Source organism: Coturnix japonica, chromosome 4, assembly GCF_001577835.2.
Source record: "Coturnix japonica isolate 7356 chromosome 4, Coturnix japonica 2.1, whole genome shotgun sequence".
In the NCBI taxonomy this organism is placed as follows: Eukaryota; Metazoa; Chordata; class Aves; order Galliformes; family Phasianidae; genus Coturnix; species Coturnix japonica.
This window is the reverse complement of record NC_029519.1, coordinates 1,149,530-1,163,919: the sequence shown is the minus strand read 5'-3', so window position 1 is coordinate 1,163,919 and position 14,390 is coordinate 1,149,530. Positions and strand designations below refer to the sequence as shown.

The following is a 14,390-nucleotide window of genomic DNA, read 5'->3' as shown; positions in this document are numbered from 1 at the left end:
CACTTCCTCTTTCTAACCTCATCCATGAAGTGAGCACAGGGCAAGTGCTAAAAATGCCTCTTCCACTTCCATGTGGGGCTGCCTGGAGGCAGGAGGAGGTGAGGAAGGGGATTCCCAGCCTGGGAGAGGCGTCACCTGCTCTGCCTGGGAGACAGTGCAGTGATGCAGAGCTGGGGACAGGTATGGTGTGAGAGCAGAGGGAGGACCACCTGTGAAGTGTGGCCTCCTCTCCAGCCCCCATGGCCACCTCTGTCATGTCTTGAGGTGTGGGTGGTACCAGAGGTGCCCCAGTGGTGGTGGTGACAAACCACCTCCTTCCTCTTTCCGAGGTGTCGGTGACCTCAGCACAGGACAGATGCTCACATGGCTGTGGGAGGCAGTGACCTTCTGAGGTGCCCATCAGCTGAGCTGTGGAAACACTGACACACAGTGATGGTCTGTCCTCTCTTCCCGTGGCACTCACTGGGCCAGTGGCACCTTACAGCTGGGGACAGAGACCACTGGCATGCAGCTGCCGTGGGTGTGAGCTCAAAGGGAACAGAGCATGTGGGGACATTGCCATGGGGTGACTGACAGAAGTGTCCCAGCACAGACTGGGCTCTGCTGCACACCCTGTCCCCAGGGCACCAGGACAGAAGGCAGTGGGATGGGGGCACCCAGCTGCAGAACAGCTGTCTGCATCCGCATGGCTGCCCCTGAGAACAAGGCGGGGGATGCCTGGGCACTGCCCTCCCTCTGTGCTCACTGCCAGCTGCTCTGTGGCTGCAGGAGGGCGGTGCAGGTCCCTGTCTGGCCAGAGCCCCAGCAAGGACGAAAAGAGTGTCATGCATGACACGCTTGACCTCACCAACGAGGCAGGAGTGGCTGTCAGGGGTGGCACTGAGTCACGCAGCCGAGGCAGTGGTACAAAGTGATAATGGGAAGCAGAGGTGGCACCATCCTGTGGGAGGGAGGGCACCGGGCAGAGGTCCTGGAGGACATGCAGATGGGGATGGGATGGGGAAGAGGCAGTGCCAGCAGCCCTGGTCCCATGCTGAAGCCACAGTGCAAACACACAGCTGCTGGAAACAGAAATCCCACCTGCCTGCAGTACAGGGGTGATGGCTTGAAGATCATCACCAGCAAAAACTCAAAAGGACAGACAGCTCCAGCAGCAGCTCTGCTATCATGGCTATGCATGGCTGTGTGTCTTGGGTGCAACACAGAGTGTGAGCATAGCAGCCCCAAGTGTGTGCTGTCCTACAGCAGAGCTGGGGGACGTGTGGGCTGAGCTGTGCCCATCAGGGGGGCAGCACGAGGGGGACTCTGCCCACTGCATCCCACAGCTCCCAGCCAGGATCCTGATCCCATGGAGAAAAGGGGATAAAGCTCAGCTGTGCCTCAACTCGAGTTAGTTGCAGGCAAGGTGATTTCCACACGAGTTCGCAGAGCAGCTAGTTGGGAACTTCTGATAAAATCTGTTTTACTTTGAAAACAGAGTGATTCAGTGACGTGTGAAAGGTTTCCACTGGAAGGAATCAGTTTTGCTGGATTTCTCAGCTGATTCTCTAGAAAATCCATAAAGGTTGGGGTCTGTCAGCCACAGCGCTCCTCCCAGACCAGGGGTTGCACTGTCTCACACTGGGCACAGATCACTGCACTTTGACACAGTCATTTCAGTTGTTCAGCACCAACGTCCTTCAGATCTCTCAGCCTCATGTTCAACTCAGAGAAAGCTCCTAACACCAAAACCACGGGGCTCTCCTGGGAGCAACCCATGGGACACAGCCCAGAGTGCTGCCTTTTGGATCAGGCACAGATGCAGAGGACTGTTTCCCTGGATTGATTTCCACACCTCAGCCCCTCTTTGCCTTTCCGTGGTGGCTCTCCTTGATTTCTCAGCCCCATGGCAAAGCCAGCACTCATCTGCTGCCCTGTTCATCCCTTGCTGACCCTATGGGTGCCAGCTGAGAGCCAGGCTGTTGAACTCATGGTGGTGGCACCACGCTCCCGGCTGCAGGGACAATCCCCTTCCTATGAGCAGAGGGCAGAACCTCTCCTGACACTACTTGTGGCCCTGTGGATGTGGCACCTTCCTCCCTGCAAAGAATGGGCTGCAGGGACCCAGCTCTGCCTGGTGCCTGCCCAGCACTGGGTGTGTGCGATCACATCTGCAGAACACACAGCATATTGGCAGAGGTGCCTCCCTATCATACTAATGAGGTGCCCCCCATCATACTACTAGTATTATTGACAACACAGATGTTCTCCTGGCTATACTTTAGTGTCACTGTGCGCTGGCCCCCCCTCAGCCTCTCTCTCTGTTTGGGGCTGGGGGTGCAGGACGCCCACCCTGTTGCCCCGCAGCCAGCACAACCCGCAGCCCGCACACAGCAGGACACCTAGCAAGGCTGCCAGCACCAGCACCAATTTGCCATCCCAGGGCTGCGGGCATGGCCACGGCGGGCGGCTGCTGAGTGGTGCTGTCCTGTTTGTGATGCTGTGGTGGATGCAGCATGCGCGGTGCAAGTCAGGCAGTTGCACACCAGCTGCCTGCAGCTCATCCAGCCAGCCCAGCTCGCAGCAGTGGAAGGGGTTCCCTGCTAGGCACAGTGCCTGCAGGCTGTGGGTCCACCTCATCAGTGCCTGCTTAGGCAGCGCTGGCAGCTTGTTGCCACTGACATCCAGGGTTTGCAGCGGGGAGCAGAACAAACCCATGGGCAGAAGGCTTAGATTGTTGTCTGAGAGGTCCAACACCCTGAGCTCATCCAGGCAGGGGATCTCAGCCCTGCTGTTGTCCATGTGGTTCCCCTGCAGCCAGAGCTGTTGCAGGGAGTGCTCCAGACCCTCCAGCACCGCCCACGGTACAGCCAGGCCCCGGTTCTCAGACAGGTCCAAGGAGAGCAGTGGGGTCTGGCTGAAGGTGCGGGGCAGCAGCTGGGTGAGGCTGTTCCTGCGAAGGCTGAGGTGCTGCAGGTGGGGGATGCTGTGGAAGGCAGTGCAGGGTTCTGCCCCTGGAGAGCCCCCTCCTGAAGTGCTGCCCATGTCACTCCCACAGGGTTGAAGGCTGTTGGAGCCCAGGTCAATGGCTTCCAGTTGGGGCAGGACATCAAAGAACCAATGGGGCAGAGCACGGATGGCATTGCCATGGAGGTCCATGGAATGCACAGAGAGCGCTGTGTCCTCCTGCCACACAGCTGTGCCATTCCTGTCCCCATCCCCGTCCCTAGTCACCAGCTCCATGGTGATATCCTGGAGGCAGTTCATGGCCACACTGAGAGTGAGCAGGGAGTGCATGGCACGGAAGAACAGCAGTGGGAGCAGCTGCAGGCAGTTGTAGCTGAGGTCCAGCTTGGCCAGGCGGGTCAGGCTGGCTGCGGTGCCCAGTGAGGTGTTGAAGCTCGCCATCTCCTCATAGCGCAGCACAAACTGTGCTGGGTGGTGTGAGCTGGGGTCCAGTGAAGTGATAGCATTGTGGGAGAGGTTGAGGTGCACGAGGTGATGTGCAGCCGGGAGCTGTGGGAAGAAGAGCAGCCGGTTGTGGCTCAGGTCAAGCACCTGGAGCAGGTAGGGCCCCTGTCCCTCCTCCCAGCCAAAAATCTCCAGGGCATTGTGGCTCAGGTTTAGTACTTGCAGCTGCCGCAGGCTGAAGCTGGAGAGGCAGTGCAGGGAGTTCAGGGCCAGGCTGAGCACCGCCAGCTCCCGCAGTGCCTCGAACACTCCCTCCTCGATGTCCATGATGTAGTTGTTGCTGAGGTCCAGCTCACTCAGCTGCGGGGAGCCCTGGAAAATGCCTGCTGGCAGCTGGCTCAGCCTGTTCCCGGACAGGTGCAGTGCCCGCAGTGCAGTGAGGCCACTCAGGAAGCCCCCCACCATGTGGTTCTCCAAGCCATTGGCTGATAGGTCCAGCATCTCTGTACCTCGCAGTGCACTGAAAGCCATTGCATTGTCCCGGTAGTTTTGGTGCAGGCGGTTGGAACCCAGCAGCAGTGTGTGCAGCCGGGGCAGCCGGGCCAGCACTGGCCCTGAGATGGTCTCCAGGAGGTTGGAGCACAGGTCCAGGTGCTCGAGCTGCCCCAGTGCAGGCAGGTGGCTCTCTGACAGGTTCTGCAGGAGGTTGTGGGACAGATCGAGGTGCTTCACTCCTTGGGGAAGACTTTCAGGAAAGCTGTGCAGCTCAGCAGCCCTGCAGGACACCTTTGTGAGACTCTACAGAGAAATGGGGAAAGCCATCAGAACCAGACGGCACAGCTCCAGCCAGCAGAGCTGCCCTTTGCCATCTGCTCTGCACCTGCAGTGGGAAGGGGCAAAGCCACCCGAAGCTGCTCAGGAGACCAGCAGCTTCTGCACAGGGTGGGCTGTCAGCTGTGAAGGATCTTGCTCTTTGCATCTATTTTTCTGCATGGTTCAATGTACTGGTTTGGGTGCAGGTCATCACCAGCATTCTTTAGCCTTAAGCCCTGGGGGATAAACTAGGGAGAGGAAGGCAATGTCTGCCTGATGGTGCTCCTGGAGATGTGAGAAGCCCCACATTCTGGCCCTGTAGGCTGTTCTTTCATGCAGTGAGTGAAAAGTTAATGGCATCACTAACAGCGCCGCTCTGCAGAGCATCCCTGTCCCATCCTATCCCCTGGAACAGTTCTCACTGGTCTGAAAGGTGCCACTGATGGGCAGCAGCTGGAAAAGGCTATGGGCAAACAGCTTGAAGCCAGGAGAGCAGAGGGGAGCAGGAAGGTGGGGAGACAGGTTTGGGTAGAAGTGGAGGCTGGATGAGGTAAGTGCTGTGGGGGAGAGGCATGTGAGACCTCCCTTTGCTGCAGAGAGGGATGGGTGCTGTGACAGCCTCAGGAAGCAGCAGCCTTACCTGCTGGCATGGCGGAGGCCTGAGCTTTGCCTCCCCACCAGCCTGGGCCCTGAGAATGGCCGGCAGCAGGCAGAGCAGCAGGCATCCTGCCCCAGGGACACTCCGCATGGTGGCACCGCCAGCCCTGCTCGCAGCTCCACTGCTCTGCTCCAGCCCCTGCCCAGAGCCCCATAAATAGGCTGTGGCATGGATGGGGGAAGGAGATAGCGAGAGGGGACGTCAGCAACTGAGGAAGTGGGAAAGGAGTCGTATAGGACCATAGAGGGGAAAAACAATGCACAAAGCCACAAGGAAGGGAAAGAGAAACTACTGGAGTGAGGGGAGGCAGCACTGCACGAGGGCTCAGGTGATCCCCTGAAACCACCATGGAATTGAAGTATCAGGAAGGAATGCTGTTCTTGGGAGAGCAGAGGGCTCTACAGGAGTTCCCCACATAGGGCTGCTCTTCCCTGCTCTGTGCCAGGGTTGTGCCCAAAATCTGGACACCCCACCTCCCACTGTGGACCCCAGGACCACAGGTGAGGAACAAACCCCCTCCTGTGCACCCTGAGACACAACTGCTGTGCTCTCACAGCTCAGCCCTTGGGTGGGTGGGGGCAGAAAGCAAAGCTCTGGGTGGGAGCCCAGGTGGATGCAGCCCTTCCCTTGTTCCCAGCAGCGACACAGTGCTGGGCTCCTCACTGCCACATCCCCACTGGGCCTAGAAGAGAGCTGCTATGTGTCAGCCCAGCTAGGGGCTGGCTCCATTCTGAATGCAGCAGTAGACTGGTTGCTCTGTTGCTAGATGTGCCTGGCAGAATGATAGATAATAATAACATTTCTCCCCGCTTGCATATTCCATATATACATGATTATATCTAAAGACACAGCAGCCAGACTTTTCCTGGGGTTGCCCTTCGCCAGCTCACACCATGGAGAGCATTTTGTTGCCTCTGGGCTGTGGTTCCTCCTGGACAGACAGGCAGTGGCTCTGGACCCACGCAGTGCTGGGAGCTGAGCCCTCCCCACCGCCCACAGTGGATGCACTCATGCCAAGGGCAGCTGCAGCAGAACAACCCTGGATTGTTCTCAGCACACATCTGTCCAGATGTGGAACCAGGCAGCTCCACCTGGGAGCCACCGGCCTCTAGCTGAACCCAAATGTCCTCATCCCTCTGCATCGCATGGCCTGGGGAGCCCCAGCCATCACCCAATCCCTGGGTACAGGTCTGCAGAGTACACAGGAAGGAAGAAATCCGCCAAAAGCCCCTGATCAAAGGCAGGGACTGCTGCGGAGAACCCCCGGCCATTTGCATTCTGTGCCTGTGAACTCCCCATGTCCTGTCCCTTCTATTTTGGGGCACTGCTTTAGGGCAGAGCCTGCCCCACTCCTGTGCAGGGAGGTGTCTGAGCCAGGGCTGCCAAAAAACAGGGCCCAGCCCCTCTGTGCCCACCACCCAGATGATATCCACAGACACCCAGAGATCAGGAAAAAGCTTTATTTGCAAAGAAAATATTGACAATTTACATAAACTTACATCCTAATTTATATACATTATGTATATTTTATATACAGATAGTGTCTTGAATAAAGATGTCGAAGCACAAAACAGCATTGGTATATCTCTGTGCAGCTCAGATAAATGGGAATGGAATTGTGCATCTTTTTCCACAACTCCCTTCCCATTCCTTTTTGGTTGGGGGAGTGAGGAGGGGCTTCTTTCCACCCCTGGAAGTGATGAGGATGGGCATTGTGTGGGGCCAGGCCAGAGGCTGCAGCACCCACACACAGCTGTGCCTGGACAGGGGTGAGCCCAAGAAATGGGACAAGCCCCTGTGGGAGGGGCTCACCCTGCAGTGCTGAGTGCTGGGTTATTGTTCCCATGCTCTGAGCTGGGACAGCACCTCTGGATTTCATGGGGCTGTGGAAAGAGCTCACCTGAGAGCAGCCCTTGGGTAAGCACCTGCCCTGGACCTCTCAGCCTGGGAACTATAACGGGTCTTTTCTAACACCCAGCGCTGAGAGGACAATGATGCAGCAGTGATGGGTTGCTGGTGATGGCAGCAGCCTCTCAGCCCCCCACACCAGGGGAGGAAGGCACTGGAGGAAGCACAGCCAGCATGTGTGGGTGCAGAGCCATGACCTAATGGGCGTGCTGAGGAGCATCCCTCCTTCCAAAGGCACCCTGAACACAAAAGCAGAGCTGGCTTCCATAGGGGCTGTCTCTGTACTGAGGATCTTCAGAGGGAGAAGGGTTTCAGAGGCTGAGTTAAGATACCAATTGGCTGCTTGCTACATTTATGCAACTGGAGTCCAGCCGAAAGCTGAGCAGCAGAACTGAAGCACGTGGGTGAGGGTGAGCTGAAGGACTGCCGGGAGTTCTGGAGGAGAGACAGCAGCGGGAAGGATGGAGCGAGGCCCTGTTCCTGCTGGAGCTTACAACTTTCCATACACATGAACCCCCTTCCAGCTGCCCTGAGCTGCTTCCAGGCCCTTTGGCTCCAATGACATAAACATGTAGAGGCACCAGAGGCAGTGGCATGGAGCAGTATCAAACAGAAGCAGCTGTACTACAGCCTGGGTAGCCGTGCCACAATACTGTATCCATGAGAACATGCTGCTGCAGCAGCTGAAGGGTTTCAAATACAAAGGACTCCACAGCTGCCAGGCATGGAGCAGCGAGGAAGGATGGCCACCTGCAGCCACCAGCAAACACCTCCTGCTGCCCACGAAGAAGGAGTGCAGCCTCCTCCTGCCCTGCTCCCTGCACATGTGCCAAGTGGATCATGGCAGCAGTGCTGGGGTGCTCACAGCAAAAGGGATTCTCCCTTTGCCTCCTCTTGCTCACAGGCACATTCAGAAGTGAACCACAGCTCCTGCCAGCAGGGGATGAGGAATGCCAGCGACATCCATCGCACTCTCCCAAGCCATCACATTATTTATGCTTGCCCCTAAGCCTCGCTGCTCAGACTGTATTCTAAAGCAATCCTGTTAATGATTTGCTTCATGTTCTCACTATAAGCAGTTGTCCCGATTCATTCTTGTCAGAGGAACATGTCCTTCTTAATCCATTCTAAAGGAAATAAACCACAAAGCTGCTTCAGTGCCCCTAAGGCTCTCGCTAGCCCAACATGTTAAGGCTAGAAAGGAGGAGAACATATTGAAAAAGAAATAGCAGGCAATTTTTCATGCAGTTATTTTATAAACTGCACGCCTCCTGTGAATAGCGAGGCTGAAGCCAAAGCTGGGTGCCCCCAAGAAATATTTATCTCCCAATAACTGCAATACTTGGCAAGTGAGATCACTCGCTACGGCCTTGAAAAGCAGCGGAGCCAGCACTGTGGGCATGCGGACCCTGCAGGGGCACAGCGATGCTGGCTGACACTGCAGGTGAGCAGTGCTGGGGCAGACCTGGCTGTCACCTGGACCTCGGCTCCCCATCCAGCTGTTTGTGTTTGCCACAAGGGCTGAAATCTCACTGCCCTCTCTGCTTAGTGAAAGCCGCTGACCCAAGGACACAACCAGGCGTGCACCATGGCCCGGCACAACGGGGCAATTAGCGCTCCGGCCTCCTCCTCAGTTCCAGCACAACTTCCAGCTTCAGATCTCACCACCAGATGAGGGGAGGTGACGGGAGAGAGTTGCTCAAGAAGCCAAAAGAAACAATAGCGTCCTCGCTTTGCTATTAGTCACCAGAAATCGAGTTAGGACTAGACCCAGCAGGGCTCGGAGCAAAGAAAAGCGGTGACTTCATGCTAGACCAGGCTTTTTAAATCCACATTTTTGCTAGAGACTCCATCACCGCTCATTGGAGCATTTTAGGTTGGAGGGTGCCAACAGGGCCAGGGTGTGGGGAGGAAGGATGAAAACCACATCTAAGAGCGGGGCAGCTGCTATTAAAACAGAAAAAATAATTTCCTGTTGGAATATTTTTATTCTTAAACATGACAAACTTCTTCAGAGCGTTCTCACAAGTACTTGTGTCTGTTCTGTGTGCCTCTGGGAAGCCTGTAGAAGAGTGTTCTGGTTTGCAAAATATCAATTCAAAAGACACATATTAAAAAAGCCCAACCCCCAAACAAAAACCACCGACAGCTGTGACAGCAGCAGTGGGTGATGGCAGCCCCCCATGGGGCAGCACACAGCTCCGGGGTAACAGGAGGAGCTGGAAGTAGCAGATGCTCTGGAACCAGAACTGTCTTTATCTTTGGGACTTCGTGATTTCTGGAATGCAGAGGCAGTTCTCCATGTGCTAAGCCTGCTCTGTTAAGCATCCACCTTCCCCTCCACCATACTCTGTTCTCTGCAGCCTGCTTCCCAGCTCTGCCTGAGGCATTTTGCTCTCCTTTCTCCCACTCCTGAGGATGAATGTAAACACCACTGACTCTCACCCACCTCCTCTCACGCCGTGCACCGCTCCAGTTAGAACTGAGAAGGCAGGAAAGCAGAAACCCCAATCCTTGCTCTCATCAGCGGGCAGAAGCAGGAGTGCCAGGTAGGGCTGCCTGGCAGGGTTCTCTCCTGCTCCTGCCTGGGATGATGCTTGTGCTAGTGCAACATAAAAGCAGAGACCCACGTCACTCCCAACAAGCCCCATGTGAAGATCACAGAGCAGAATATCAGTGCAGTAATACTTGAAATACTGAGACAAGGCGGACACAACAGCCCTTCTTCCTCACCACACTTTTTCAGCTAGCTTTTTTGATCCAAGTCTCCGTGCAAGTCACAGAAGACATTGTGCTTCCTGCATTCACATATAGGAATAAATAGCTCTGGATCAGTTTTCCTTATGGCCGGATTACAGAACCCCCTGAAATACTGATACGCTTATGAACAGCAGCACGGTGCAGTTCTGTGAGTCTCCTTGGATGTGCCAAGTTCATCTAGGATGCTGGAGCATCTCCTAGGCGGATGGCCCCAAAGAAAGTTGTGTGCTTGCTCATGTTGATGGAGATGTCAGCGTGGACCATTTTCACAGCAATCTTCTGCCTGGCTTTGAGGAGGCAGACCCCGGCTGTATAGCAGGTATTGAAGTTGGTCTTGCCGGTCTCAATACTCCGAGTGCATTGCAGAAAGGGTTTTTCATCCACCACCACCTCATAGCTGGCAAAATCTGTGAAGTTTATGTAGTATACCTGATGTGAAGCAGGAAGAAGAAAGATTATTAGGCAGTGTGTTTGTGAAGCAGGAACAAGCCCACATTCCTCTCGGTGCATACGCATACTCCCTCTGCTAACGACCCTCTCCTCAGCCCCCAGCCACACACATTCGTGGGAGGCTGATTTGTCTGAAAGACCCTGAAGCCAATGAGACATAAGGAAACTCTGTATTTCACTTCATCCTAACAAAAGCATGCAAGTGCCTGTGAATCCAAGCATCTCTACGGCTGAGCTAGGAAGCCTCATGCCAGACCCTGCCATTATAGGGAACGTACAAACCTGTGGAGGCCTAGTTACAGCAAACTGAGAACAAATCTATGTGCCACAAACAGCATTTCATCCAACAAACAAACAGAGTTGTTAACTGAAGTCCTCTGGCACTTACCTGGCAAGTCCTGCTTTCTGGGTCCCATGAGCCTCCTTAAGGGTTGACATCAACAGTGCCCTAAGATGTACTGGGAGCTGCCTTCATTGTAACTGGACTTGTGGTGCTCTCAAAGGCATGAGCTGTTACAGGGAAGACACTGTCCCAACCTCCACAGCTTGGAAGCAAATGGCCTCATAGTATCTGCACTGATTTAACTCTTATATCTGGTGACAAAGCCCCCAGGACTGTGCTGTAACTTAACCATCTCCCATGTACTGAGTCTGAAGAACTCCAGGGTGCCTGCGAAAGGCCTGCACAGAGACAAATCCATCCCCAGGGAGCTGCTTCTTCCTGATAGAAGGAAACTACTCAGTTTGGATGCGTCTTCCAGTTCTTCTTAGCCTACACTGTGTGACCACAGAAGCTAAGCAAGGCCGAGTCCCCTTTTTTCCTTGATGGACTACAAATGACAATGGCTTTGGTGGTCAGCAGTTAGCACAAAGCACTTGGGAAACAATTACACTTTGGCCCAGGCAGAGTCATTTTCCTTGTCACCATCCAAACCAGGCACATGACCATGCCCAAAGAAGAGCCCTGTCTAACCTGACATCCACAGCCCATCCTGCCTGGTACCATCCCAGTGGGGCTGCCCCCTGAATGCAGCCAAATTGTGAGCAGGACTGCTGAGATCTGTCCCACAGCCTGGACAGGTTTCCAGCCCACAGGTGTCTGAACAGCCCGGCTGCTGTGGAAGGGCAGAATGTGGCAGTTCCTGCTCCATGTCAGAGACTTTGCAAGAAATGAGCAGCACTGTACTAAATGACAGCACACCCCCTGCTTTTTTTCTTTCTTTTTGAATGGGAAAATTATAGAAATTATGTCTTAATTAGCTCTATCCTAAATCGTAACACAAGCAATTGTTACTTTGTTCAGTCCTTTCTACACAAGCAGGTCTGTACACCCATCAATGGTGCCAGCTAACTCAGGCGCTGTGCCATCCTGCTGCACAGCAAGGCTGCTGGTGCACAGCATCAATCTGAAGCTACACACAGAATGTGGAGGCAAAATGGAATTACCTGGGCTGGAAGTCCTATGCTTAAAAAGAGAGCCACAGTTGCCCAAACATCCCAAGTTGTGAGGGTTTTTGGCATGACATCCCTCGTAAAGCACAGAGCCCAGCTTCCTGCTGGGACTCTTGTTCTGCAATAAGGTTTAGATTTGCGGGTGAGTGACTGCACAGACAATGTGGAGGGAAAGAAATAGAAGGCATTGGTGGCACATGGGATTTGGTTGGGCTTCTGTGCATGTGTCACAGTAACTAGGCTCTTGCAGCTGGTGTGATGGCAGAACGTGTGACCTCGCGCTTCCCAACACTATTAACTTCTTCCTCTGACACACATCTCCTAGAGCACAAAGTGGTTAAAAGCACATACAAGTTCTTGGCATTCTCTAGTTGTCTGGAGCCCTCTCGTGGTTCATGCAAGGCTTCCATTGGAACACAAGAATAGGAGTTAGGCCTAGGACCGTACTCACTTCTACCTGACTATAGATGAAGTATGTGCCGTCCACCAGTACCTCCAGCTCCCCACTGCGGGCATGCAGCTTAAACACCTTGGGGTTCATAGTGATGCGAGACCAGTCATTGAGGACTCCACCTGAAAGATCTCAGTATGAGAAAACGGCAGTCACTCAGTACCCGTCAGAATGAGAAGCGCAAGAGCACACAAATACAGTCACATTGCAACGTTTCCCACACAGCCACTGACACAGCCCCCCATGGGAAGGTCAGGAGAACTCAGTAAGAAAACCCCAGAGTTAAGCACAGTGTTGTGTTAGCTCTGGCTCCTTCCCATGGCAGCAGTTCTACCTGCACTATCTCTTGCTGCAGTTTGAATGGGACACCCACTTTGTTCTGTGCACACAGGATGAGAGGTCCATATCTCCGCTCCCTTTTGGCTTTCTCATTTCTCATCCTCAAAATGCAGTGCACAGCCCTTAGTATGCTCATCCCCAGAGCTGGGTGCAGACCCACTTGTCTTTTCCTGATGCAAGCAACCAAGTACCCAGCTGATTCCCAGCTCCCGTAAGATATTCTCATCAGAAGTGAGTGCCACCATCCCTGCTGCACAGCAAGGACACTCTGGTACACAGAGACCAGTGCCAGTATTTCCAAACTATTTGCTGTGTTTTCTAAACCAGGCAAAGGTGAGAACAGTGATCCCTGCCCTTATGGGAATGGGACTAAACGTGGCAAACCTGCCTGCATGAAATGGCATCACATCCCACCACATTAACCTGGGTTGAGATCCTCAGTACAATTAGGTGTTTGTAGACCCACTGCCCACTCCTCTGTCACTGGGGCCAATGGGATAACTGCTGAGAGCATCAGTAGACACATCCCAAGGACATGCTCTGCTACATGCTGAGGACAGCCTGCAGTCTGCAGGTTGTATCAAATGCAATCTTTCCCCTCCCATCTCCTTCATCTGCTGTTCTGCTCCTTGCCTCCAGCTGTGAGCCTGCCAGGCTGTGCTTTCTGCTCTCTGTCAGCTGGACAGCATTAATGTCAGAGTGCCCGAGGAAGGCAGGCTCAGCACAGCAGATTGTTCCCAAGCAGCAGGGAAGGACAGTTACAGGGTAATTCCCACTCTTAGAGAGCAGTGTATGCTCTGTAAACATAGAAGGGTCCCATTAATAATGGAATAATTGCTTTTTAAATGTAAGCGCGACAGCATCTTTTCCCCCGTGCTGTTGTTAGAAACAGCAGATTTCCTTTTTGCTGCTGGGAGCTTCCCCCCATTCTGCTATAGTGAACACATTCAGCTTGAAGAGCACTCCCCTACTTGTGAGAAATGTCAGCTCCCACAGCTCACTCCTGGTGAGAGATAAACCAGGGGAGGAAGGAAGAGAGCAATGAAGTGCTGGTGGATGTGAGATGGCTCAGCAGGACTTAGGGTGGGTAGGGTTGGGTAGGGATGCTCAGGGGCTGCATGCTGTGTGCCTGCAGCATGGCAAGGCAGGAGCTGGTGGTAGTGCACCTCTGTGTGCTCGCAGCTCCCACTTTAGCTGTGCTTTCTCCTGATATAAATTAATGGGGAAAATGGAGAAAAAACACAGGCTAATGGGGCTGAGGTGGGAAAAGGATACACTGCAGGCTTAGAATACAAAGAGAAAACAGACTGGGAAAGGAGGTTACCAGTGGGGGACTCAGGAAAACTGATGACTTTAGAACACGTGGGAGGAGGTCAAGGGGAAGTGAGATCCAGTGAGCCAGAACTACTGAGAGATGCACAGAGACAAACTGGGGGATGAATCTGACTGCAGGAGAAATGGGAGGACACTGAGCAGTGGGCTCCTCTGTGGGGTTTGGGCAATGGGAATGAGCCTGTCATGGTCAGCCAACACTGACCCACATCACAGGGAGGTCTTAGCTCCACATGTACTCCCAGGGCTGCAGGATGGGCCCAGTAAGTGCCAATAGCATGAGATCCTTACCATTCTTCACTTGGATGGCTGAGCCTTGGCCTTGAAGGTGGACCACAGCTGGCTGCAAACGAGATTACAGGGATTAAAATCTGGTCAGAAACACTATGTCATTTTACAGCAATGGGGCAAAGCTCCACAGCTCTGAGGTCATTATTGCTTTCCACAAACACAAAAGAGCAGAGTGGCCAAGAACAGCATCAGCACTGCACAAGGAGCGAGAAACCCAAGGCAGATTAACACAGCCTGCTTCTGAGCAACGCGAAGAGTCAGCTCAGCTGGTCCTTTTTGGGGTAGCTACAGCTCAGCACACACAGGAAGGGTGGGATTTACATGTTAGTAAACACAGCAGATAACATTAGTCAACAAAGCTGGTAGCTGGGAAGGAGGCCAACCAACCTGGGTGTCTCGGGAGCCGGCCTTGTCTGTGGCACCTGCAAAATGCAATTCACATCGTTGCAGAGTAAGCCTGAAAGAGCTGCAGTAACTATTCCTTCAGAGAAACCTCTTAACCCCATGACAAGCATAAAAGGCATGTTTTTAGCAGGAGGACACTGG

General features: G+C 53.9%; 2 protein-coding genes across 4 annotated transcripts in view; both read right to left on the bottom strand.

Annotated features, from left to right (window-relative positions):
- Positions 1–2,242: 2,242 nt before the first annotated feature.
- Positions 2,243–4,972, bottom strand: LOC107312602 (transforming growth factor beta activator LRRC32-like). The gene is made up of 2 exons (XM_015860193.2): positions 4,844–4,972; positions 2,243–4,188 (listed from the first exon to the last, which is right to left on the bottom strand). Exons 1-2 carry the CDS (start codon positions 4,949–4,951, stop codon positions 2,254–2,256), a joined length of 2,043 nt encoding a protein of 680 aa, XP_015715679.1. The 5' UTR covers positions 4,952–4,972; the 3' UTR covers positions 2,243–2,253.
- A 3,765-nt stretch (positions 4,973–8,737) lies between these two features.
- Positions 8,738–14,390, bottom strand: part of EDA (ectodysplasin A) — a 54,359-nt gene continuing 48,706 nt past the window's right edge. The window contains exons 5-8 of one of the 3 annotated variants that reach the window (XM_015860168.2): positions 14,232–14,266; positions 13,845–13,896; positions 11,889–12,013; positions 8,738–9,958 (exon numbers count right to left, since the gene is read on the bottom strand). In XM_015860168.2, the coding sequence (XP_015715654.1) occupies positions 9,707–9,958; positions 11,889–12,013; positions 13,845–13,896; positions 14,232–14,266 (464 nt within the window). In that variant the 3' untranslated portion in view covers positions 8,738–9,706. Of the gene's footprint in view, positions 9,959–11,882; positions 12,014–13,844; positions 13,897–14,231; positions 14,267–14,390 lie in introns of all 3 variants that reach the window. The other 2 variants (XM_015860169.2, XM_015860170.2) reach the window with 2 other exon arrangements.